Raw genomic sequence first — 24,563 nt, forward strand, 5'->3', positions numbered from 1 at the left:
CCTTCCCATCTATGTGTGATTCAAAACAATTATTAAACTTCAAAGAAATAAAAATATGCAAATGTACATGAAACTAGAAACCAACCAAACACATAGATTTACATGGAAAACCCATCAAAAGAAAAGAAAAACCACAGGGCACCACAAATGAAATCCACTACGTAAAAAACTAATTAAAATCATTATTCCCAAATTAATTAATCGTTACTTGAGGATTTGGGAAAAGACATAAAAAGAGTACAAAGTTACCTCTATGGGATCAATTTTCTTCTCTTTTTAAAACAAGCATTTATTTCCAACCTTATTAGAGTACACTGCCTTCAACTATCCAAGAAGTTAAAGCTTTTAAGATTTTTAGAAGAAAAACTCTATGTCAATTTTCTGTACCTCAAAAAGTCCTAAAAAGATAAATAAAAGACCTCAATCTCTCAATATAATTTTTTGACTTACCCCTCCCACATAAATAAGAAAACTTATTTTTATTAGAAACTCTAAATCTTAATTCTTTTTTCTTTCTAAAAATTATCCTTTTGTAATTTTTTTCAAAAAATAGCCCCCACTCCGCATGAGACTAGAAGCACCTTTAAAAAAACTATATAAAAATCTCTCCCTACTTAGTAGATTTTGCAGCCAGTATACCCATACTCAAGTAGTATCCATGCTTGCCAAGAGCATACGAAGCTCTTGCTTATCCTTATTAGGGCCTTGGTTATCCTATTTTATGGATTATGATCTATAGGGCTTTTATGTATTTGCATCAACTAATTCTCTAAGACATTCCTTATTTAATGATAACAGATACAGATGTGCTTTATCCTAGCATGATATGTTGTGCTAATCAGCTTAGTATTCTTCATATTGAACTTTTCAAGTACTCAATATATTTTTCTTGTGATAACCACAATTTCTTTGTTTGCCTTGCATGTTTTATTTTCATAACTAAAATCTAATGCCCTATCCCCAAATCATTCATATACAAATACTTGTTTACTTCTTTCTTTAAACTGTGAATCCTATGAATATCGTACCCAACGATTAGTATGTCATCAACATAAAGCAGAAGCATAATTAAAATGAATATGCTGATCTGCAAAGTCCTTTTATGCCCATGACTCGACATAAATGAATCAAACTTCTTATATAATTGCTTGGGAGTGAGTTTGAATCCATACAAGTTTTTTTCTTCAAGTTATAAACCAAGTGTTCTTTACCCTTCAAAGCTTTTTAGTTATTCCATATAATCTCTTTCTTCAAGTCACTTTCAAGAAAGGCAATTTTGACATCTCATAATTTCATCTTTAGGTCCAAGCTTGCAGTAGATCTAGAATCACACAAATAGATGACATCTTTATAACAAGCAAACATATCTTGTCAAACTCAATACCTTTTTTCTGTCAAAGGCGTTTTACGACTAGACAAGCTTTATACTTCACTTGTTTCTCATCTTCATTAGTCAACTTGGAGAACTACTTGTTTTTTTAGTGCTTTTCATACCTTTACTAATTCAACCAAATCATATGATTTATCTATTCGATATTATTATCTAAAATCTTTCTTTTTAAGATAGGAGGGCAAGCATCAAATTTCAAGTCGAGATAATTTATCTATACTACATTACTAAGCCAAGTTAAGGGGTAGACATGTGTCAAAAGAATAAAAATGAGCCCTATACATAGAGATAAGGTTACGTATATGTCATAGAAGTAAAGAGAGTTTAAAATAGAGTATCTTTCTAATTAATATCAAATTCACTTTTTAGGTTTTAGAGAGATTACATAAAAAAGAAAGAGTCAGGATATAACAAATGATAGAATTTTTTTTTTTCAAATATCCTAAAATTTTTGAGAAAGACTCTAGAGATGTATTTTAGAAACTATATATATAATATAAAGAATCTGGATGGATTTTTTTATCCTAATCCAATACATTTTTTGAAAACTATAATATTTATCCTAGAAAAAATTATTTTTCCTAATCTAACTAAATTAATGAGTTCAAATAAAAAATATATGGAAAGATAAAGAAAGTGAAGGCATGAGAGAGAGAGAGAGAGAGAGGGCGTGAGACGGATGGGGCTTATGGGGAAAGAGGGGGTATGGAGGGAGTTATAGAGAGAGAGGGGTACGGAAGGAGAAGAGAAGAGAGATATTAATTTGAGAAGAGAGAACTCCCTAGCTCATCACCTTCTTTAGAATTTTTTTACCTTTAAAGTCATTTAGCAATAATTTTTAAGAATTATTTTTTTGTTATTACATAAATATTCGTTTTTGAATTTTTTTATTTATTGATTTTATGTCTGTTGATGATCTAATTTTAACTTGTGCATTATGCCTATGCAAGTTTTCTCCATGATGTAAAGTATGAAAAAAATTCATATTTGGTTTTCTAATTCAAATGAATCTAATTGATTTGTAATGTCATCAACTTCAATTTTCCTTCTGTGGATGGAGCTGACAAGGTGAGACGTTCTAGCAAGCGCGTGAAAGTTCATACTCCTACAGAGGGGGTGTTGGATTCATTCTCAAGCTAAGGGTTATACAGCAGCTATTAATATCAAGAAAGGGGGTTTTCATATGGTTCATCATCACCCAATAGCCATAAAAGCTAAGGCTTCCCTTACTAAGCACCCAAAATCCTAAAGTTTTTGCTGTTGTATCATGGAACGTAAGGGACCATCAAGGCCCGGGTAGATTTTTTGACATAATAACCCTTAAAAACCAACAAAATATTGGTAATTTATTTCTTTTAGAAACCAAGTTGCCTGCAGAGTTGAATCGGGTTTTGTCAAAAAAAATGGGCTTTTACAATAACTTTATTGCAAATGAGAGTAATGATAAATCTAGAATTTTGATGCTTTGGAATCAATTAATATACTCTATCAATATCCTCGACATAAATGACCAGATGATAACAGTGGAAGCCACTAGAATATGTAATAGTCGAGTGTCAATTATCTTGAGGGTTTATGCCTTCAACTCAATATCTTAGAGAGCTCCGTTGTGGAATCATATGATGACTATAGGGCAGAGCCTTCGTGAGTTTTAGGGGAACTTTAATACTTTATGGAACAGCTCGCAAAAATTACGAGGAAGCCACTCTTTACCATTAGACTCGGGTGATTTTGCCCAAGTCATGTCGAATTGTGCTTTATCTGATGTCGGGCTAGTTAGGGGGTGGTTTACTTAGTCTATTAGCCAGATCGGTAGGAGGTGAATAAGAACCAAATTAGATCGTGCAATGGCAACTACCGATTAGGTTCTGGCGTTTTCGAAATCAAAGGTGGAGCTCCTTGCCAAATGAAACTCTGATCAATGTTCGTTACTGGTAACAATTTTCTGATGAGAGACCGGTTGGACCAAAGCCATTTAAATATTTTTCTATGTGGGAAAAGCACCCGGGCTTCATGAATGCGATCTCTACCTCATGGCAAACTAGAGTTGGAGGCACGGCTATGTATTGGTTTGTGACTAAACTGAAGACATTGAGGACTAATCTACATAAATGGAAAAAGGAGGTCTTCGGTTATGTTAGTGAATCCATTATAGCAGTAAGGCATCAATTATCTTCTTTGCATGATAGTTTATTTGCTGATCTTTGAACGAGGCATTGATGTTAGAAGAGCAGGAAAGTGCCCAGAGGCTTCAAACGCTTTTGGGGCATGAAGAAAGGCTATGTAGACAGAAGTTTAGACAGAATTGGATTAAGGACGGGGATTCCAATACTAAGTTCCTCGATCTTTCCACTATGATTAGAAAAAAAAATGACAGGATCATTATCTGAAATACCAGAATGGAACCTTACTAGCCTTTGAGGGTGACATTGATAGGCATATGATCACCTTTTTTTAGGAATTGCTTGCTCAAGAAAATGATATTGATCCACTCTTGGCATATCAGTTTCTACTGCCATGTACGTTAAATCTTGACCGGACTAAAAACTTGGTTGAGGATGGCACCATGGAGGAGATTAAGGCTACTACCTAGGACCTGCGAAGTGAGAATGCTCCTGGTCCGGATGGGTTTTCAGTTCAATTCTGTAAATTCTCCTAAGAGATCATCAATAAGGATCTTTATAAGGCCTTAAAGGATTTCTTCAATAAAGGTATGTCCCTAAAGCAAATTAATTATACTTTCATATGTTTGATTCCAAAGGTGGATGCCCCTTCTATAATGAAAGATTTTCGGCCTATTGGTTTGTGTAACGTACTTTATAAAATCATTAGCAATATAATTTCAAATTGTTTAAGAGTTGTCCTTTAGAGCATCATTGATCCTAGGCAAGCTGCTTTCCTGAAGGATAGGCTTATCACAAATAATATTCTCATGGCAGATGAGATCATGTCTCTTTGTCATAAGAATTCGACATGACCGAAAATGTGTTTGCAGATTGATTTGAGCAGTGCTTATGACAGGGTCTCTTGGGAGTTTATTGTGAGTAGGTTACATGCCTTAGGTTCCCACAACTTTTTATCTCATGGATTCATTTATGTATTTCGACTATTTTTTTTTCAATTTTGAGAAATGGCTTCCCTAAACGTTTTTTTAAGGGGAAAAGATGTTTGAGACAAAGAAATCCTCTCTCTCCCTATTTATTTATTTTTGTCATGAACTTCTTTAGCAGGCAACTAGATCAGGCTATGATGCAGGGATTGATTCCTAAATCCTGCCCGTCTAGGTGTGATTATGAGGTCTCTCACTCATTTTATGTTGATGATATGGTTATTTTCTGTGGGGTATCTTTTTTTTCTGCCACTTCCATGAAGAGGGTTATTACATCTTTTGAAAATACTACTAGTCAGTTGCTTAATTCTTCAAAAAGCAAGGAATTTTTATTTGGAGTTTTTCAAGGCAGTCGAGGTCATATCTTAAGAAAGTCGGGATTCAATGAGGGTGCCTTACTGGTGAGTTATCTGGGGCTACCTTTATTTCAGAGCCATCTTCGACACAGTTATTATCAGCGCTTGATTGGAAAGGTGATCGGTAGGATAGGTACATGGCGATCTTTATACTTATCTTATGTCGGACGTCAGCAACTGCAAAAGTCAGTTCTCAGTGCCTCGGCCATTTTCTAGTTATTATCGTTTATGCTACCGAAGAAAACCTGTAACATGATAGAAAGGCTTCAACCGAACTTCTTATGGGCCGAAGTTGCAGAGACTAAGGGTGTTCATCTAGTCAAATGGAGGACAGTTAGCCTTCCTCAGGAGGAGGGTGGGCTAGGGTGAGAGATATGGCAGATTCTAATACGGCAGGAATGATGAAGCTAGCCTGTAGGATTATAGCAAATCCATCTTCTTTAGTCGCATGTTTTTTCAAGTACAAGTACTTCAAAATGTGTTTCATTTGAGAGTCTATAGCGAAGAGGGGTTGTTCCCATACTTGGAAGGGCATTCGCTTTGGCCTATCTCAGCTAAGGGATAATGTTCAGTGGTGATTGGTAATGGTCAGATAGTAAACTTGTTGATGGGCCTTTGGCAATCTATTCAGTTGATTAGGGATTCCTTTGATGGAAATGGATAGATGGATTGGGGGGAAATTGCAAGACGTAGCAAGGTTGCTGATTTTATTGATGGTAACCCTCAATCATGGGCATTGCCTTCTTCTTCTTCAACTATCTTAAACAACATATGGAGTGATGTGGTGAGCTATACTCTCCCCTTAAAGCCTAAGAAGGATTTATTTGTATGGATTGATTCTGCCAATGAAATCTTTTCTATGAAGGCAATATGGAACTTCATTCGATATATACGTCCATCTCAACCTTTATTTCATACTCTTTGGTATGTGAATGTTATCCACAGGCTAAGTGGTTTTCCTAGGTTGCAATGCGTAGTCGGTTATTGATTACAGCCATATTCTAGCAATGAGTTATTCATATGGCCAACATTTGCCCTTTTTGCAGGAACAATGAGAATAACATATGTCATCTCTTGTTTCATTGTACCTTTTCCCAAGGTGTCTCGCGGTCCGTAGCACGGTGGTGTGGTAAGAGATTTGTTATCAGATCTTCAGCTCAGGATATTCTTCGTAGTTCGTTAGCCCAAATTAGATGAGTTTCTCAATATCTGGATGGCTATTTTTTTTACTATTATCTAGTTTCTTTGGGAGGAGTGAAACAGAAGAATCTTTAGATCGAACACAATGAGAAGAGAGCAGATTGTCAATTGGGTACTACTCATGTTAAGGCTCTAGCAAAAGTGAAAAAAATGGGCATTTCATCGATCAAAAAAGGTTATTATTGAGATCTATTGGGATCTAAAAATTACTTGGTTCCAGTATAAGTCAAAACGCTAGATCCTAATTGCATTGTCATTTCCTCAGGCCAAGAGTTATAAGTTGAATATTGTGCGTCTTCGCGCAATCCTGATTTGGCAAGAGGTGGTGGGCTTATAAGAAATTGTAAAGGTGGTTTGTGGTGGCATTTGATAAAGATTTCGTGTACCGTACAATATTCAAGGCTCTCTAGAAAAAAATATTATATTGGTTATTCAGACAGGTTGCTTCCCGATACAGATTGAAAGTGACTTATCTCTTCTAATTGATGCATTTCAGAACTGACGTCATGCTCCTTGGAGATTACATACAATAGCTGATAATTGTCGTGCGAGGCTCTTGCCCCGTAGGTGGTCTATTGCTCATATCTTTCGCAAGGCAAACATGGTAGTTGAGTCTCTCGTTAAGAGAGCAACGGTTTATTCGGGCGGCGCGATTTGGCACAGTCATCTGCTAGACTTTATTTCCCTTCTTGTACTACATGATTTGATGCAACAACCCTATAATAGGGTTGTAAAATAATATGTCATTTTTTTTTCTATTAATGAAAATCCGAGTAAGGGGCCTTCTCCCCCACTGACTTACCCAAAAAATATATATGTAACATTTCTTTCTCAACAATATTATTTTTTATTTACCAATATTCTTTTATCAGTATTTGTATATATTATAAGTTGATTTATCATGCTTCTATTCTTTTTTTTAAATGTACTTAAATATTCGAGTAATTAAGGTGAATCTTTCTTCTCTCTAAAGCCAATATTTAAATAAAACATGCTATTATTTTGATCCATCATTTTAATTAATATATATACTTCAACTATTTATTTTTTCTTTTGGATTTGTATTCTTTTGATTATTATTCTTTTGATTTATTTTGGATTTTTATTCAAATTTATTCCAATACTTTTATGCATGTTATCTAATCTATTTTCTTTTGTAGTCAGTGATATTACTTCTTTCTCAATATCATCGAAAATTTCATTTTGTGAGGAAATGAGTTAATTTTTTTCTTTTTTCTTCTTTTGGCTTTCTCATACATGTATGTTGACCGTTATAGTAGCAAGATATTAAGCTTCTTATATTGTGGATTACAAGATATTGAGTCTGTTATAGTTTCCTATATTGAGTTTCTTATTTTGTGGGATTACAGTTGTAATGACATTTGCTTCCTAAAAGATAAGAATTGTAACTTTATATCTCTCCAGTAAACTAGAGTAATCCCTATGAATGAAGTACTAGTTTACCCTCTATTGGTGTAGGCATCATTACCGAACCACGTATCAGTCTTGTTGATCTTTATATCTCTCTCATCACTATTTCTCTTGCTGCAAATTCTACATGGTACCAGAGCGAGCCGATTTATCAGTAGCGATCCATTGCTCACCGGTGGTTGCTTCATCTCTCTTGATCGTCCATACCTTATGGGTTCGTTTATAGTCGTGGAGCGAGTTAAAGCCATTCCTTTCTCTCTTTCATTTTTTTCCTACTTTTGCAAGCACCGTGACCTTTATCTTGTTTCCATAGTAGGGTGTTTTTTTTGTTTCATGCATCTCTCTCATTGTTAGATGAGGTTTTGATCCGCTTTTTTGTTGAGCATGAGTATGTGTTGAAAGGTCAAAGGCACCTTCACAACTCTATGTACTTGTGGGTTATTATGTTATCCATCACATCCTCTATTGCTTTCAATTAACAAATCACATTATCTACGAAAACAAAAATTGGCTTGTATCCCTCTCGTTTTTTGTAGGCGATTTTTGATGGCCTTGTTACAGCTTTCCATAGTGGGATTTTTTTTATATAGTGGGACGTTTCCCCGCTATATGTTATTTGGCAAGTAACAAAATTAAGGAACTTGCAATAAGCATAGAGGGTCAGAGAAGATATTTTTTACTACAAACGTGTGATGCAACAACCCTCTCTTCAAACTTAATTGGCATGAAAAAGGTTCATTGGGTATCTTCTTGTGAGGCAGTTGTATGCACATCGGCATTTTCTGGAGAGAGAAAAAGAGAGAAACATTAATTCTCATTCGGATCTTCGATCGGTTCTTGTTGAGGCATCTTGTATTCTTTAATCGCCTTGGTTATCAATTTGGTCAGTCTTATGGTTCTTATTATCTCTTTATAATTATTGATTCTGATCATTACTCTAACATAAAACTTACTATTGGTCCTTTGAATGGACTTAATTATCTTGCTTGGTCAAAAGCTGGTTTTTGTTCTCTCTTCGAAAAATCTAAAGTTTAACTCATAGCTAGGAAGAAAATCATGAATCTTGATATCAAAACCTTTGAAGTAAGTGTTAAAAAATTTTTCCTGGTTGCTAATAATGAGCAATATGAAACAAAAAGGCCTCAAAACAATAGTGGAAGTAGAGACTTCAACAATTATTACAATGGACGTCATAGATGTGATCACTGCAACAATATAGGACATATGAAAGATAGATGTGGGTATATACCCACACTTAATGCATATTAATAACAGGACAACCAACAGATATATTGCTCAGATAGCAACCACTCAAACTCATCATTAGAACTGTGATCATTATCAGCAACCAAGTAACAACAATAGTTCTTCATTCACACATAATCTTTCTTCTTTATTCCCGAACACAGGTCATGCTTCCATGTCTTCCCGTGAGACTTTTCCTTATACTTAGGAACCACAGATCATATGACTGACAACTTGCATTGTTTATCCAACCTCAAAATTAATGAAAATATGAACTCTATATTTATTGCTAATGGTTCTTTAATCCCTATCTATGGTGTTCGTAAGACAAAGTTTTTCTCCAAGTCTCATAACTCTGAAGTTTTTTTATGCCATCCCTAACTTGATGTCTGTTAATAGAATTACTCAAAGCATGAACGACAATGTTATTTTTTCTTTCAACTCTGTGTCTTAACAAGATCAGGGCACAGGGAAGAAGATTGATGAAGGAAGACTGTCTTCTAGGCTATATTTATTAATCAGGATAATAAGGCTTTGGTTGCCTATCAAAATAATTTTGATATTAATAATTTGTGGGATTGGAGAATTTTATTCACTTCAGATAAAGTTTTGAAAATTTTAATGTTGTCTCTATCTTTAAACTCTCATTTTTGTGAAGTTTGCAGATTCTCGAAACAAACGAGATTTCCTTTTCAGTCTTCTATAGAAATTTCAAATGAACCCTCTTATTTGATAAATTATGATGTGTGGGGACCAACCCTAGTTGATTTTTATGCTGGTTTTAAATATTTTGTTACTTTTACAAATGATTGGCCTTGTGCTACTTGGGTATATTTATTGAAATAAAAAAACAAGTTTTTCGTATATTTAAAAAAAATTTCAAACTAATTTTCACTCAATATAATGGCAATAGTAGAATTCTGAAAACTGATAATGGCACAGAGTATGTGAACAAAGCGCTTTTTGAGCATTTATATAATCTTAATATTATACACCAAACATTTTATGTTGGAACACCTTAGCATGATGGAGTTACTGAAAGGAAAAATAGACACTTTTTTTAAGCTACGAGGTCTTTGATGTTTTAGATACATGTTCCAAAAATTTATTAGTTTGAAACTGCTTTAAGTGCTTACTACTTGATTAACAGACTTCCGAGTAAAAATTCTTAAGGATAAATTAACCCTTGAAGTTTTGAAAGATAAAAAAACTGATTTGTCTCATTTATGTGTATTTAGATGCGTGTCTTATGTTCATGTGGATGGGCATAACCGGGATAAACTTATTAAACATTCTAGGAGATGTATCTTTTTTGGATACTCCTCTACTCAAAAGGGATACAAATGTTATGATCCCACAACCAGAAAAATGTATATTTTTCGATATGTTCAATTTGTTGATACAATGTTATATTTCCATGACACATTGGTAGTGGTCTGGAAAATATGACTAAATGAGAGAGTTCAAGAGTTAGTTTGCCCTTGCCTAATATTAGTACCAGTGATGTGTCCAATACACCCCAAACAAGTCATAGTGAACAAGGTGAAGCTGAAGATACCTATGAAACTCACCAAACTAGTTTAGAAGAAGAAGATTCCACTGTGGCCCCACCTGATCCCCCCTTGCACAAGCCTTCTCTTATCTCGCAACCTTCCTCTAGACTTCAAGAGTTTTATGCTTATTATGCAGTTTATTATCTTGTTCAAAATCATATTTCCTATGAAAACTATTTTTTTTGTGTTTTCTTCTAATAATTTTGTGCAAACCAATTTTCAAATCATATTTCCTATGAAAACCAATTTTTTTGTTGTTTAGTCTAATAATTTTGTGCAAACTAATTTTCAAAATGTTATTTTCCAACCTGTGTGGAGGAAGGTCATGAGAGTGGAACTTCAAGCACTTGACAAGAACCATACATAGGACATTGTCAAGTTACCTAAAGGGAAGAAAGCAGTTGGATGTAGATAGTTTTTAAAATAAAATATAATAGTGATGGGTCTGTTGAGATGTATAAGGCCAGGTTGGTGGCCAAAGGATTTACCCAAACTTCTGGAGTTAACTATAAATAAACTTTTGTACCAGTTGCAAGATGAAATACGGTTCGTATTCGTTTGTCTATCACAGTTGATTGGAGGTGGTCTCTACATCAGATGGATATTAAAAATGCCTCCTTACATGGTGACATTGAAGAAGAAGTCTATATGAGTCTTCCTCCAAGTTATTCTAAACCAAAAGAGAAAGGTCTTGTATGTAAATTAAAGAAAGCCTTACATGGATTTAAACAATCGAATTGCGCACACTATGCCAAACTCAGCTAAGCTTTAATGAATGTCGAGTTTCTTAGAAGTTTAGTTGATTCTTAGATGTTCATAAAAAGAGGAACTTCAAATACAACAGTTTCACACATTTATGTTGATGATATTGTCATGACAGGTGATGATAAAGAAATAATCATAAAGCTTAAAAATTATCTTTACAAGAAATTTGATATCAAGTACCTTGGTCAACTAAAGTATTTTCTTGGTATTGAATTGGCATATTTAAAAAATAGATTTTCATTCATCAAATGAAATATATCTTAGACATGTTGAAAGAACTGGAAAACTGGGAGTCAAACATGTTGACACTGCTATTGATATTAATTACAAGCTTAATTCAAGAAATGGACAACCTCTTGAAGATCTGGATCGCTTTTAGGAACTTGTGGACAGATTGATTTATTTGACTATGGCACGACCAAATATAACGTATGCGGATAGCCTTGTGAGTTGATTTATGCATGCTCTTAGAAGGCTATCAAAAGGACTCTCAGATATCTTAAGCAGTCACCTAGCAGAGGTGTTTGAATAAAACCAAATGATCACACTAATATTATTAGTTATTCTGATGCTGACTGGGTGGGTAATCCAATTGACACGAGTCCACTATTGGCTATTATAAGTTGGTTGGAAGAAACTTAGTTACGTTAAAAAGAAAAAAACAAAGAGGTTGAATATAAAGGTACTGCCTCTACTACAAGTGAATTAATATGACTAAAATCACTACTTTGAGATATGGGGTTCCAAATATCAATCCAGTAGAGATGTTCTCTGATAATTAACTAGCTGTGCATATAGCCTCCAATTCAGTTTTTCATGAAAGAACCAAGTATATAGAAATTGATTGTCACTTTGTGAGAGAAATGGTTCAATAAAATTTTTTTAATACTCCTCATGTTCGAATTAAACCAAAGTGCAATCATTTTTACCAAAACTATTGCAAAGACAAAATTCCATTAGAATTGTCCAAGTTAGGCTCCCTGGATATCTACGCACCAACTTGAGGGGGAGTGTTGATAGATGCAAGATATTAATCTTCTTATCTTGTGGATTACAAGATATTGAGTTTCCTATAGCTTCCTATATTGAGTTTATTATTTTGTGGGATTACAGTTGTAATAAGATTTATTTCCTGAATGGCAAGAATTGTAACTTTATATATCTCTGATAAACCAGAGTAATCCCTATAAATGAGATACTAGTTTACCACGTATATGCCTTGTTAATCTCTTCACAAAAATAGATAAAAGAAAACTATATTTTATTCCAATATTTTTTTTACTACCAAATTATTTCTAATTTTTACTATTTTAATACTTTAGAAATTATATGAAACTAATTTTTAAAAAAAATTAAATGCATAAAAGTTCATTCCAAATAACATTTTTTATACTTTTCCAATAGATTTTATCATTGCATTTCTCTTTGTAATTAAATATTTTCATTTCATTAAAAAATTAATTGTGAATTTTCATGATTCTCAAAAAAATTATGATTTTAAATATTTTATTATAAATTTTATAACTATTCCAAACTGGCATACTAATTTTTAATCTATAAATTTCATATTCCCAATAATCTCTATGACTAATACCATTCTCTTTTTTTTTCCCCTTTCTTCATGTTTTCTAACAGTTTGAAGTTAATTGCATTTTTCTTGACCAAAAGCAGGAAACCAGCTTTATTTTTTTAGGATTTTTTTAATCACTTTAAAAAGGGTACCGATTTTATTGAATTTTTGAAAAATTGAAATTTTAAAGTGTCCTAAATAAAATATGTTGGACCAAATGTAAAATCAGTTTTAGATATCTTGCATTTTGTAAATATTGAATTTATTATGCTTCAAACTTTCATTAATGACATTCCTTTTTATAAGAGCTTTCGAATATAAATTGAGGTTATTTTACGCAAATTTTCTTTATTTTAAATTTTGTTTATAATTCCATTTAAAGTATTCTACAACAAATTTCTAAATGCTCACAACTCTAATATTTTTATATAATTCTTTGGAATATTGAAATAAGGATGTTTTAACCTCCATCTATTATTAGAATAGTATATTGAAATTGTATTATTGATTTCTTTTATTCTTTTATTTATTTTTATTTTAATTTATCTATGCTCACATTTTATAGTAAAATGTATTACTAATTTCGTTTTTTCTCTGTAGTATTTTTGTCATTCTTCTATTTCTCATTACATTTACAGATGCAACGCACGTCAATCTATTAGTAAAAAATCAAAGACAAACATTGTTTAGTCGTAACATGGTGACTGAACAAACGGTTGTGGGGAGGGGTAGCCCTTCCTATAATAACCTCACAATCCCTTTTAATTTTGGATACTATAAAGCCTGAAAAGCAAATAAAAAGACTTTCAAATCTTAGTATGGAAGCACGCTATAATGGTTCTAAAATCAATTTTCAACATCGACAATAAATTTGAAACTCTAAAAATCATCCAGATCTAGATAATTTGTTAAATTATAAACTATGATTTAGAGTTTGCCATCCTTAATTTTTTTAATAAAAATGATAATGTCCGATGTAAAAATCTTCCAATGCTTGAATTACAATTTTTAATGAGTTATTAAGTAAGACTTTACTTATTTTAATAGGGTTGCAGCCCTACCAAATTATTTTCCTTTAATTTTAGGGACCGCCTTGTTTCATGGACTTAAATTTATTACCTTAACATAACCATTTTGTTTAAGTAATTATGATAACAATCTGTTAAAATAATACTCGGACCCATCTGTCACGCCGGTGTTCTCTACCGCTGTATATCAAGTTCACTAGTTATCTGAGGGTATGGAGCATGTGCCACTTGTTCAATCACACAAACAAAACCAGTGTTCGAAAACAAGACCATACCACGGGGCTCAACCCGCTAGCCAAACTGAGTAATCTAAAGGTCTAAAAAATTGCAAAAATGTGGATTTTAAAAAATCAATTTGTGATGGGAGATATTTTAAAAATAATCCAAAAACAAGGAAAACAATAATAATAATAAGTATTCTTGGCCAAAATACTTTTCAATCTTTGCCAAAATGATAAAAAATATATATAAAAAACAAATGACAAATAAATTTCTTCTTTTTTAGAATTTTTTTTTTAAGCTTTTTTTTTTAAGATCCCCGTGTTGGACTACCCAACTCAAGGATACCCTAACGAATCCGAGTTGGCTCACCGAGTTTTTGAATACTACACCAGTCAATGGGTAATTAATTACAAAACCATAGTCTGAGCCATATGAATGAGACTCGTGGCCAGAAAAGGACATTCAAACTAAATCATATAGATTGCAGAAACAATGAGTTGTACAGTTCCTAAAACTTTCGACCTATTACAGAAACCTGATTTTCTCACACTCATTCCAAAGTGCAGACTTGGGCTTAATTTAGAAGCCTAAAGGGAAATCAATAGCTTCCAATTGAGCAACAGTCTATTAACTTAAAATGTTAATTTGTGATAAGGCTAACTTATTAGGAGACTTCAAGCTTCATTTATGATCTGATGAACTTCTGGCGCTTCCATGAAGAAATACTGCACCAATTCAAGAGTCCATATGAGATGGCAAGTAAAAAATATCTTATGGGCAAAAGGAAAGTCTCATGCATTTACAACATACATACATACATGTATACATACAAACATACATACATATGTAAATAAGTGCACACATAATAAACATAAATGTGTGCATATTACCTCAAAGGACTTGCCAGACTGTTCATACTCGAGCATACTTAGCGCAACTTCACAACTTTGAGAAACAATAGGTTCAGAGTCTGCTTTAAATTCCTCAAGAAGTGAGATGCTGTCATGGTCTGCAATAAAAGCCCCAAGATTAAGGACTAGATTTTAAAATGACAAAAAGGATAAAAATAAGGAACCCAAAAGGCAACTACACAACTATCTGTGCCATGTGAAAGAAAGAAAATTTCACTGAACTATTTGTATATGGTGCCATCAACAAATATGATACTAGTACTCTTTTACTAAGAACAAACCTAATCATGCATAATTTTGCTAGTATTCAGTTAAATCTAAAGGATACTTCAATTAAATCTGCTTGCAATACTTGCACTAGCTGAAGGACATGCTCCTGCCTTTTTGAGAGAGCATGCGCCTCTCTCTCTCTCTCTCTCACACACACACACACAAATCACAGAATTTATAAAATATTCAGGAAAACAGATATCTAAGTTACTGATTCTTTGAAAATTTGCTAAACCCTGTATAGTTTGCAAAATTACAGTGATCTATTTAATCAATAGAAGGTGGGGCAACATGACACTACCACACAGGTTTTAGGGGCTGCCAGTAGTTATCCTCAAAGGTTCCTCCCATGACTTTCAAACTTATTAATAGCATCAGATTTAGACAGCTAAGTGGAGTAGCATCTAGAGTTATTCTGAGAGACTTTCTACAAAATATTAAGCAGATAAATCAAGGACTTCTTGCCAACTGGAGTACAGAGATCTATGAATAATCACTTGGATAAAAGTTGCTCAGAAAGTGATTCCATAGTGGAGCATTATAAAGTTTGCCCTGGAACAGACCAAAGTTTATTGGCCAAAAACTTAAAAAATAGCACAATTTTTAGAACTTGGACTTTCAGTGGATGTAATTATATTGCTCTATTAAATCACGAAAGACTCCAGGTTTGCCAACTGATAAAAGGGTAAATTGTCCTGTTTCTCTGTGCTACGGAGACCCAAAAAATTCGTTGACTAAACTTTACAAATCCAAAACATAACCAAGCCAAAAAAGATTCTGTAATGCATGCATTGAAGAATAGCAGCACCCGAACAAATCCAAGACAATGTTGGTTTTCTGTGACCTTTCAAGACCTAGACATCATGAAACTCATGCTGCACCCAAACAAATCCAAGATAGTGTTAGTTTTGTGCAACCTTCCAAGGCCTAGACATCATGTAACTCATGCCCTTTTATTACTTTGATGGCTCCAATTGGAGCTCTGAAATGGGACATGGGTAGCTAGCCTACCCTTTGTGACTCACCATGCCAATGCAGTTTGAAGCCTGGTAGAGGTGTCTATGATTCACGGAAACCCTTGATCATAGGTTTTGGGCAGGAGCCTGGTTATTGTGAGGATTTAAGGGTAATACCTCAGTCGAGGTTGGCAGGTGCCATGGTCAGAGCCAGGACAGCGTATTCCCATGAGGAAGAGGCGGCATTTGACAACAACGGCAAACCCTCAACATAGACCCATCTATGCCATGTGCATATGTCAACTGCATTTGATGGGAAGCCACTTTCTTGGGAGAGCGTAGGTGATAGGACATGCACATGTGCGAAGAGAGGAACCCCCACATCCTTGTGTTGTGCTCAGTGTACTTATCCTTCGAAGTACACCTAGAGTCCACTAAACCCCAGAACTCCACTGCCTATTGGTTGGCTTTGATGGGCCAATCATGGTCCATTGGTCCAAATGGCCAATGTACCTTACTTGAGTATATGGGCCTAGGCACAGGCCCCTTGGTGAGCCATGACGTCATGATGTAGTAATGAAGTGAGCGCCAAGGATCTCCTTGGTATACTCGTAATTGTCGTTTGTGGAGTCATGTGGTATTTTGATTTGGGATTGTCTACAAAGAGGTCATTTATCTTTTGTATAAGAAGGTCACAATCACTCTTGTCCCTTAAATTTCAAAATGGGTGGTTGTGAGAGTGTCTTTGAATAGACATAAAGTTCCAAAAAAAAATTCTCGAACTTCGTGACTCACCCTAAACCATCCAATATGCCATCTAATGAGTGAGAATAGTTGCGATCCTGAGAATAGTTGCAATATCCTTGTACAAAAGATAAATGGTCTCTTTCTAGACAATCCCTTCTGATTTTAAGGCACATTTAATGGGAGATGAGGGGCAAACTTTGTTCTTTTCCACCAGAGGTCAAAAAGCAAGTTTTTTCTTTGGTCTATGCCTGAACACATGTCACAAAATGGCCATTGCATGCATGTTACCCTTGGATTACAACATATCTGTGAGTTTGTTAAAGTGAGAGAGAAGCCTCATAGAATATTCTATATCTCTCTTCTCGTGTAAAAGAAGAGAACTGGGCTGTCCATGTGTGGCACGCCATTCCTCTTTTTCTCTATACCTTTTTTTCATTAACAGATGTGTTTCAATTAAAGGATAAAGTTTTTTCAATTGGTTAATGTGATATGACAACATAGAAATATATATAGTTTTAAATCAAGGGGAATTAGTGTTTGCAAAGCAAGGGGTTATGGTATCATCCCAACCCCTGATTGATGATAGCTCATCAATACTTGAATGGCCTGGATGAAGCCTCTCTTCACCCCCATTGATTTCCTAGATCAATGGCCCACATTGCTCTAAATAAAGAAGCTGCCAGGCCGACAACAAACTCTTACTCTCATCTATAGAGAGAGGTCGGCTCATTTCTTACCCATCTCAAAGTAATGTTAAGCTGCTGAAATTTTTCCCCAAAGAATAATTTGCTTACTTGATCCAGTAGAAGACATTGTCACAGCTCACGGATTAAATCTCAATCACACAGACAAAGTAATTGACAAAGTACCAATATACGTGTATCACCTAATCAACAAACCTAAAAATACACAAGATGAAAATATTAAAAGAGAACGTAGGACAAAAAAATTCAATCCAATCCTTTCTAGTGTGTCGGGTTTACTTGTATTCTTATTTCTTCATGTGAACAGTACTCATGAACAATAATATAAACAATATGGTGAACAATACCTTGAACAGTATAGTGAACAATATCCTAAACAGTAAAAAGTATTAACACTAGAGAGTGAGGGAAAAGAAGAGCAAAAGAAAAAGAGAAGAGAGAAATATTGTCTATCGATACCTTAAAAATGCACACTTAATACCTCGGGGATGTAATTTGTCTATTCTAGGTCCTAAGACCTAAACAAAGCAAACACACCCAGGAACTCTAGGGGGCGTAGTAATCTCACTCTCTCCTCTCTTCTCTTTCACCTTTTCTCTCTTCTCTTTCTTTTCCTATTCTTTTCCCTTTCTCTCTCTACTTTTGACACTTTTTATTATTCATGGTATTGTTCGCAGCACTGTTCACGGTATTGTTCACAGCACTGTTCACGGTATTGTTCACAACATTATTCATAGTATTGTTCATGAGTAACTTTCATATGAAGAAATAAAAATACAAAGTAAATCCAACACACTAAGGATTGAATTGAATTTTTCTTGTCTTTTTTTAATAATTTTACCTTGTGCATGTTGAGGTTTGTTGATTAGGTGATACAGTACATTGATACTATGTCAATTACTCTGTACCTATGAGTTGAGAATTAAGTCCTACGTCATGACAATCTGTTCCACCGGATCAACTGATCAAGTAAGCAAACTGATCTAGGTTGTAAGTATGGAACATATCAATATCCCCTTGACAAGAATAGGGTGGAGTGTAATGCAAAAAATCATATAATGCTAGCATTAACAGAAAGAAAGATTTAGCTGGCATTAGAGGCGATGTGGCCCCATGAACTCTAGTTCCAGCTGATGCTAGGAGAGAGATGAAAGAGCACTTGCGGGGGTGAAAAATAAGAAAGAGAAGGTCAAGAGAAGATATGAAGAATTAGTATGGAGTCGAGATATTTTTGAAGTTCAGAAAGAGGAATAAGACGTTTATGGTGAGGTTGGATCTTCTAATAGGCCATTGGTATCTATGCATAAGAGACCCAAAAGAAGAGGGCTTATGGATGCTTACTTTTTCCCCCTCGATCCTGAGAACTTACCATAAGAAAGGGATCAAAGAAGTTTAGAGACTCACATTAAAAAAGAGGATAGAGAAAGGTGGCACAATATGTGGCCAGATGGTTCTTTCAAGCAAGCATTTCTTTTAACACCGCTAACTTGAATAGCTTCTAGGCTATATGTTGGGAGCAATTAACCAATTTGGGCTAGGGATGAAGGCTCCAACTGCATATAAGCTTAAGGAGCCATTGCTTAAGAAAGAAGCAGACCTCACTAATAACCTTTTGAACACCCACATGAATGCGCAGATATATGCATGCACTATCATGACTGACGGTTGGAGCGATAAGAGGAATATAAGCATTTTGAATTTGATTGTGACATGTCTCATTAGGGACAATATTCTAAAGGTTTATTGATGCTTCTGACGAGTCCCATGATGTGGAGGTCATTTGGAACTTGGTAGAGGTGCATAGAGGAGGTAAGGGGGGATAAAATAGTCCAAGTAGTGATCAATATGTACTCAGTCAATATAGCAGCCACTAGGTTATTGATGGAGAAGACACGACATTTTTTCTAGTCTCGGTGCATAGACCTTATGCTTGAGGCAATTGGTAAGAGGAAGTCCATCCAGACAACCATAAAAAAAGTGAGGACCATTACAGTTTATTTATACAATCACACTCAAGTAAGAACCTGACCGGTACTATTTTTATGCTTATTTGTTAATTATTTTGATTCAACACTGAATCATTGAAAGTTTGACAGTTAGGGAAATCTATTTTGGTCAAGTTTTAATCATGATGAGGAAGTTCATTGAGTTTAAAGCCTTGGTGAGTCCTCGAGTGACTAGATTTGCCACCTCCTACTTGTCCTTGCAATCCTTGTATGATCAGAAGGTAAAGCTGAGGTTGATGTTTGTATCTGAGGATTGGAGCAATTCCAAGTGGCCCAAGAAAGCCGATGAGAAAGCAGTTTTGGATATAACCTGGACTTATGATTTTGGAATAGGGTCCAGTAAGCCTCGTATGTTTTTGCCCATTTAAAAGGGTTCTCAAGATGGTCGACGTTGAGAAGAAACCAACTACAAGGCACATTTACAAACCTATGGAGGACTGCAAAGGAAGAAATCAAGAGAATGTTTTAGGAATGCTGAGAAAAAGTATGGGGAATGTTTGAAGATTGTTAAAGATAAATTGAACTACTAGCTTAAGAGGCCCCTACACTTAGCAGGGTACTACCTTAACCCTGCTCACTTTTATACAGATCAAGAAATACATAGCAAGAGTGAATTCATGGAAGCATTCAACCAGTGCAATATGAAGCTCAACCCTTATCCCAAAGTGCAGGACAAGGTAATCATGGAATTAGAAAGGTATAAGCTTTCCACTAGGTCTCTTGGTAAGGAGCAGGAAATCAGGTAGAGGACCAAGATCTCTCCCAGTGAGATTAGAACTTCCTCATTTTGATTTTATAATTTGAGTATTAAATTTTATTTACACAGACACCTAATTTACTACATTTACATGCATGTGAAATAGATGCATGGTGGATGGCCACGGGGGGAGCACCCCAAATTTGCAGTAGATGGCAATGCACATACTGAATCTGATTTGCAAGTCATTTGGATGTGAGCACAACTTCAACACCTTTGAAATGGTAATATTACTAAATACTTAGTTACTTACATAGTATTTTCTTAGTTTATTAGCATATTATGTATTTATGTTTTCGTAAATTTTAATTGTTCATTCAACTTTTATCTAATAGGTGGATACAAAGAAGAGAAACCGCCTAGAGGAAAAGCGATTGAATGACCTAATATTTGTTCAATATAATCAGATGTTGCCAGAGCGCCATGAACAGCTGGAGCACAATGAAAAGGAGGCTATTGAAACTACTGATATGGGTGACACATGCAGGTGGCTAGTTGATGCCAAGGATGATGAGGTATTCCTTGGAGAGACCATGACCTAGGGCCAGGTTCATGAGGCTGTTGGGACAACAATGAACCTTGTGCGGACCACTCGAGCTCAATCTCAAAGCCAAAGGAAGGAAAAGGGAAGGTAAAGGAGAAGGGCAAAAGGTCTACAAGATTAAGATAGGAGGATGAAGCAGATTCAGAAGAGAGAAGGGATGATGCTCAATGTGTTGAGGAGGGCGATAACCCTGATGATGATGGCATGGCATCATCATCAGATTCTGCTCAAAATGAAGCACTTGAGCACCCCGGGTGGTGATGGCTTACAGTTGAGAGTTGACATTTAAGTTTCGCGGTGGTGAGATATATTTGTTTTTGTCTTTTTGACTTTTGATGGCAGACTTACCTAGTTACCCCTTTGTGACTTTGTTTATTATTTCTACAATGATGTTTGGGATTTGATGCAATTTGATGTGTCTTACAATCTCTCAATACCTGTAATATTTGTTTTTTTTTCTTTATCGTGAGGGGTTTGGGACTCTTAAATTGCCCTAACAACTCCCTAGGACCTAGACCCCTGGTTGTTTGTTTTTGGGAGGGTTCTTCCTACCCTGACCTTGTTCCTAGGCAGGTGCACCCAAAATACCTAGACGGACGCCTCCGCTTTCTTGAACATTGTATGTGTATGTGGCAGCCCCTTCATGCTCCCTTGCTGTGGTCCATGTTATGCTCATGATCAACACTTGAGAGCACACGTTTTTGGCACGCCACCCTACTCATTTTGCATCAGAAATCGATCCTTTTCTCCATCAATTTGAGAGAGTTATGACTGCTTATTCAGTCTTCCTACATTTAGAACTCGGTGGGGCCTCGGATCCCTGTGGTATTAGAGGCGGAAATCTGACATGGGGTGCACGTAGTCCCTTGAGGTAATCTTGGGCACTTTCTCTTTGTAAATATGGCTCCCCATGGTCCATTAGATTTTGTAACTTTAGTGACTTGCATGAATTTGAGTATGTAATGTTAAGATTTTCATCAAAGTGCTTGTAGTGATGTCTATGTAATTTTTATGCACTTGCTCTGATATACTTGTGCTGAAAGTTTACTTGCATGTGAATTGTTTTATACAAAGCAATCTCAATTGTTTCTTTAAAATTGAGTGGTGACATATTATAGGTGTATCTTGGGCCTTGTAGCAGTCAGATTTGTTGTAAATTTGAGTCTCATTGCATTGGTTTGGCTGTTATTTGCATTAGACATGTTTATGTGCATGGGTATATGTCAACTTAATGCATAAAATTGTTAAGTGTATACTCTTCGTACACCATTGCATAGACCTTTCAGATAGACATACTTGTTAAAAAGTCCTCACTCATAAGCCAGAGCTAAGAATCATGCTGTCATGCATATAGTCGCATTGTCACAAACTCTCAACCAGCCTTTTTTGGCTGATAGTAATAAGAAATGATTATCATAATAGAAAAGCTGCCTATTGTGATAGCAAAAGCGAAAGCAGTTACCTGCAATGGAACCCAGAGCTTCAGCAGCTTCATGTCTAACCATTGGGTGCTCACAAGAATTCCTAAGTATGTCTGAGAGTGCGGCAGAAGCAGCTTTATCTTGTAGTTGACCCAATACATATGCAACCTACAAAATTTAGAGATTCTAAATTACAAACATACTGAAAACAGGACACTATAAACATATTACAGCTGACCTCTAACAGCATAAGACATTAAGAACAAGATACAAGCATTAAAATGAGTAACTCGGCATTTTATAGTACTACTGTTAGAAATTCCATGCTTTTTCATTTTTAGAAGTTGAAGAATTCAACATCATGCATAATGAGATGTGGAGCAGAAAGGGCCTGGTAAAGCCGTAAAGGAGAATAAGATATTTGAAATTCATGTAAATGACTAGTGCTTTGAAGCTTTTACTTTGGCACCCTAGGTTGCCCGTTCAACTCCTGCTCCAACAATCAAAGAAATTCAAGAATTCCAATAAGTTTTTGACAAACAAGCAGCTAAAAAACTTAATACAGTGTAGAGTCTGATTCTGCATACCATGGCGCATTTATGCAAGCAGCATAACACTATGCTCACTGAACCTCAACCATCCATTGTCAAAATGGATGAGCAAAAGTGTTCTTTGGTTGCCCCAAGGGCAAATCCTACCACTAACCCACCAAAGAAAATATAAATGTAATACTGATACTGTAAAAAACACAAACAAACCTACCACAAAGTATAGATTATAAATAATAACCAAAAAGGAAACCATAAAACAACAAATAAAGTCCAAGCAGGTCCAGGCACTTCTGTAGCTGCCAATGCATAAAACAATCAAGCAGTGTAGATAGGGCTACCTCACCTCTGGCACTAGCTTAAGTCACCGTCTGTAATTAAGCTAATTTCATAATTTCATTTACTCATAAGCATCCAAACATTTACTTTTTCTCTTTACAAGTAAATAGACAATCAGATCAAAATATTCCTTGCAAACTCATAGCATGGAGGCACAACCAGGCTTTGAAACTGCAGGGGACATACTTGAGATTTGAGGGATTATTTCAAGGGCACTCTAGAGGCAAGTGGGGCAGGCTCCAGGCACATGCAAAGGAGTGGCTTGTACCTTTAGGTGTCACTGCCTGCGTTTTCTAGCCAAGGAGCACCAGTTGAACCACTAGGTTACCATCTCACATAAGTTCAATGCCTAGGCTAGCACCTCAATATTTAGAAAAACACAGCTCAACTAAGCAATTATATTCAGCAATGTTGCAACATCTATACATGTCCATAGTCTAATTGGATACCAAGGCAATAGGCATCTTGTCTAATTTCTTTATTTAATCAATGACTAATAAGTTGGTTTTGATAAACTTTATTCTTAATCAAATCATCACTTCGAAGATTTGATGTGGTCATCAATATGCCATGAAAATTGCTTTCCAAAGCCAAGGGAATGACCTGTCTCAGCCAATGTACCAAAGCAACAAGTCCCAGGCACATTTTGGTGGGCCTGACAAGACACACATGTCCGACATGCGTCTCGACAAGCCACAAGACAGAACCTTTTCTGTGTGAGAGATGTGTCCCTTGGCATATCAAATATCCACACATAAGTCCAATACTCGACACGTGGCTTAATATCTGGACACGCATGTCTATCACAAACATGCATCCAAAAGCCAGTACTGCTGCACAATACAACACATTTATGATTTAGAAATACACTTTTTTACAGTTAAATTTCATTATTTAGAATCACAAACTACATTTATTGATAAATATATATAGACATATCCATTTTATGGATTTGCATGGGATGCGTTATGTTTGACACATCACATTATGAGCAGCCATAGTTTCAAAAAGCAGGCCATCTAGGACCTAAGTGGGCCAAGGGAGCCTGGGCGATGGCTAAGGCAGCCCTTCTGGATACTAGGTCCCCAGACACCCGCTCACGGACCCTAGGGCTAGGTGGACACCTAGAGACTTTGCCCGCCCAAGGGCAAAGATGCCCCTCGCGGAGGGGCATTTTAGGCCTTTTTCCCCTAAATAAGGCAGGGAAAAAGAAAGGGAGGGGTTTAGGTTTTATTGTCACCTAAACCTCCTTTTTCTTAACTTTTCGAGTGAAAAAAATAGAAAAAATTGCATTTTTTGCATTTTTGTAAGATCGATTGAGTAATTCAAAGATTTGAAAAATCAAACCAAACATCATCCTTTTGGTTTCGATTTTATTTTGTAGAATTTAAAAGCAGTTTTAGGAAGCATTTAAGATTGGGAAACATCTCAAAGGTGGAAGATTGAAGATCAAGCATCTCAGTTCTATCCAAGGTCTGGTCTACCATTGCT

General features: G+C 35.5%; 1 protein-coding gene across 1 annotated transcript in view; it reads right to left on the minus strand.

Moving 5' to 3' along the window:
• Positions 1–14,325: 14,325 nt before the first annotated feature.
• The window catches only part of LOC18445675 (ARM repeat superfamily protein), a 45,727-nt gene continuing 35,489 nt past the window's right edge, over positions 14,326–24,563 (minus strand). The window contains exons 5-7 of the mRNA XM_006855764.4: positions 22,227–22,353; positions 14,760–14,878; positions 14,326–14,594 (exon numbers count right to left, since the gene is read on the minus strand). Of these exons, the coding sequence (XP_006855826.1) occupies positions 14,544–14,594; positions 14,760–14,878; positions 22,227–22,353 (297 nt within the window). The 3' untranslated portion in view covers positions 14,326–14,543. The remainder of the gene's footprint in view (positions 14,595–14,759; positions 14,879–22,226; positions 22,354–24,563) is intronic.

Source organism: Amborella trichopoda, chromosome 2 (assembly GCF_054954075.1).
Source record: "Amborella trichopoda isolate Santa Cruz 75 chromosome 2, AtrichopodaSantaCruz75HAP2 v2.0, whole genome shotgun sequence".
NCBI classification, from domain to species: Eukaryota; Viridiplantae; Streptophyta; class Magnoliopsida; order Amborellales; family Amborellaceae; genus Amborella; species Amborella trichopoda.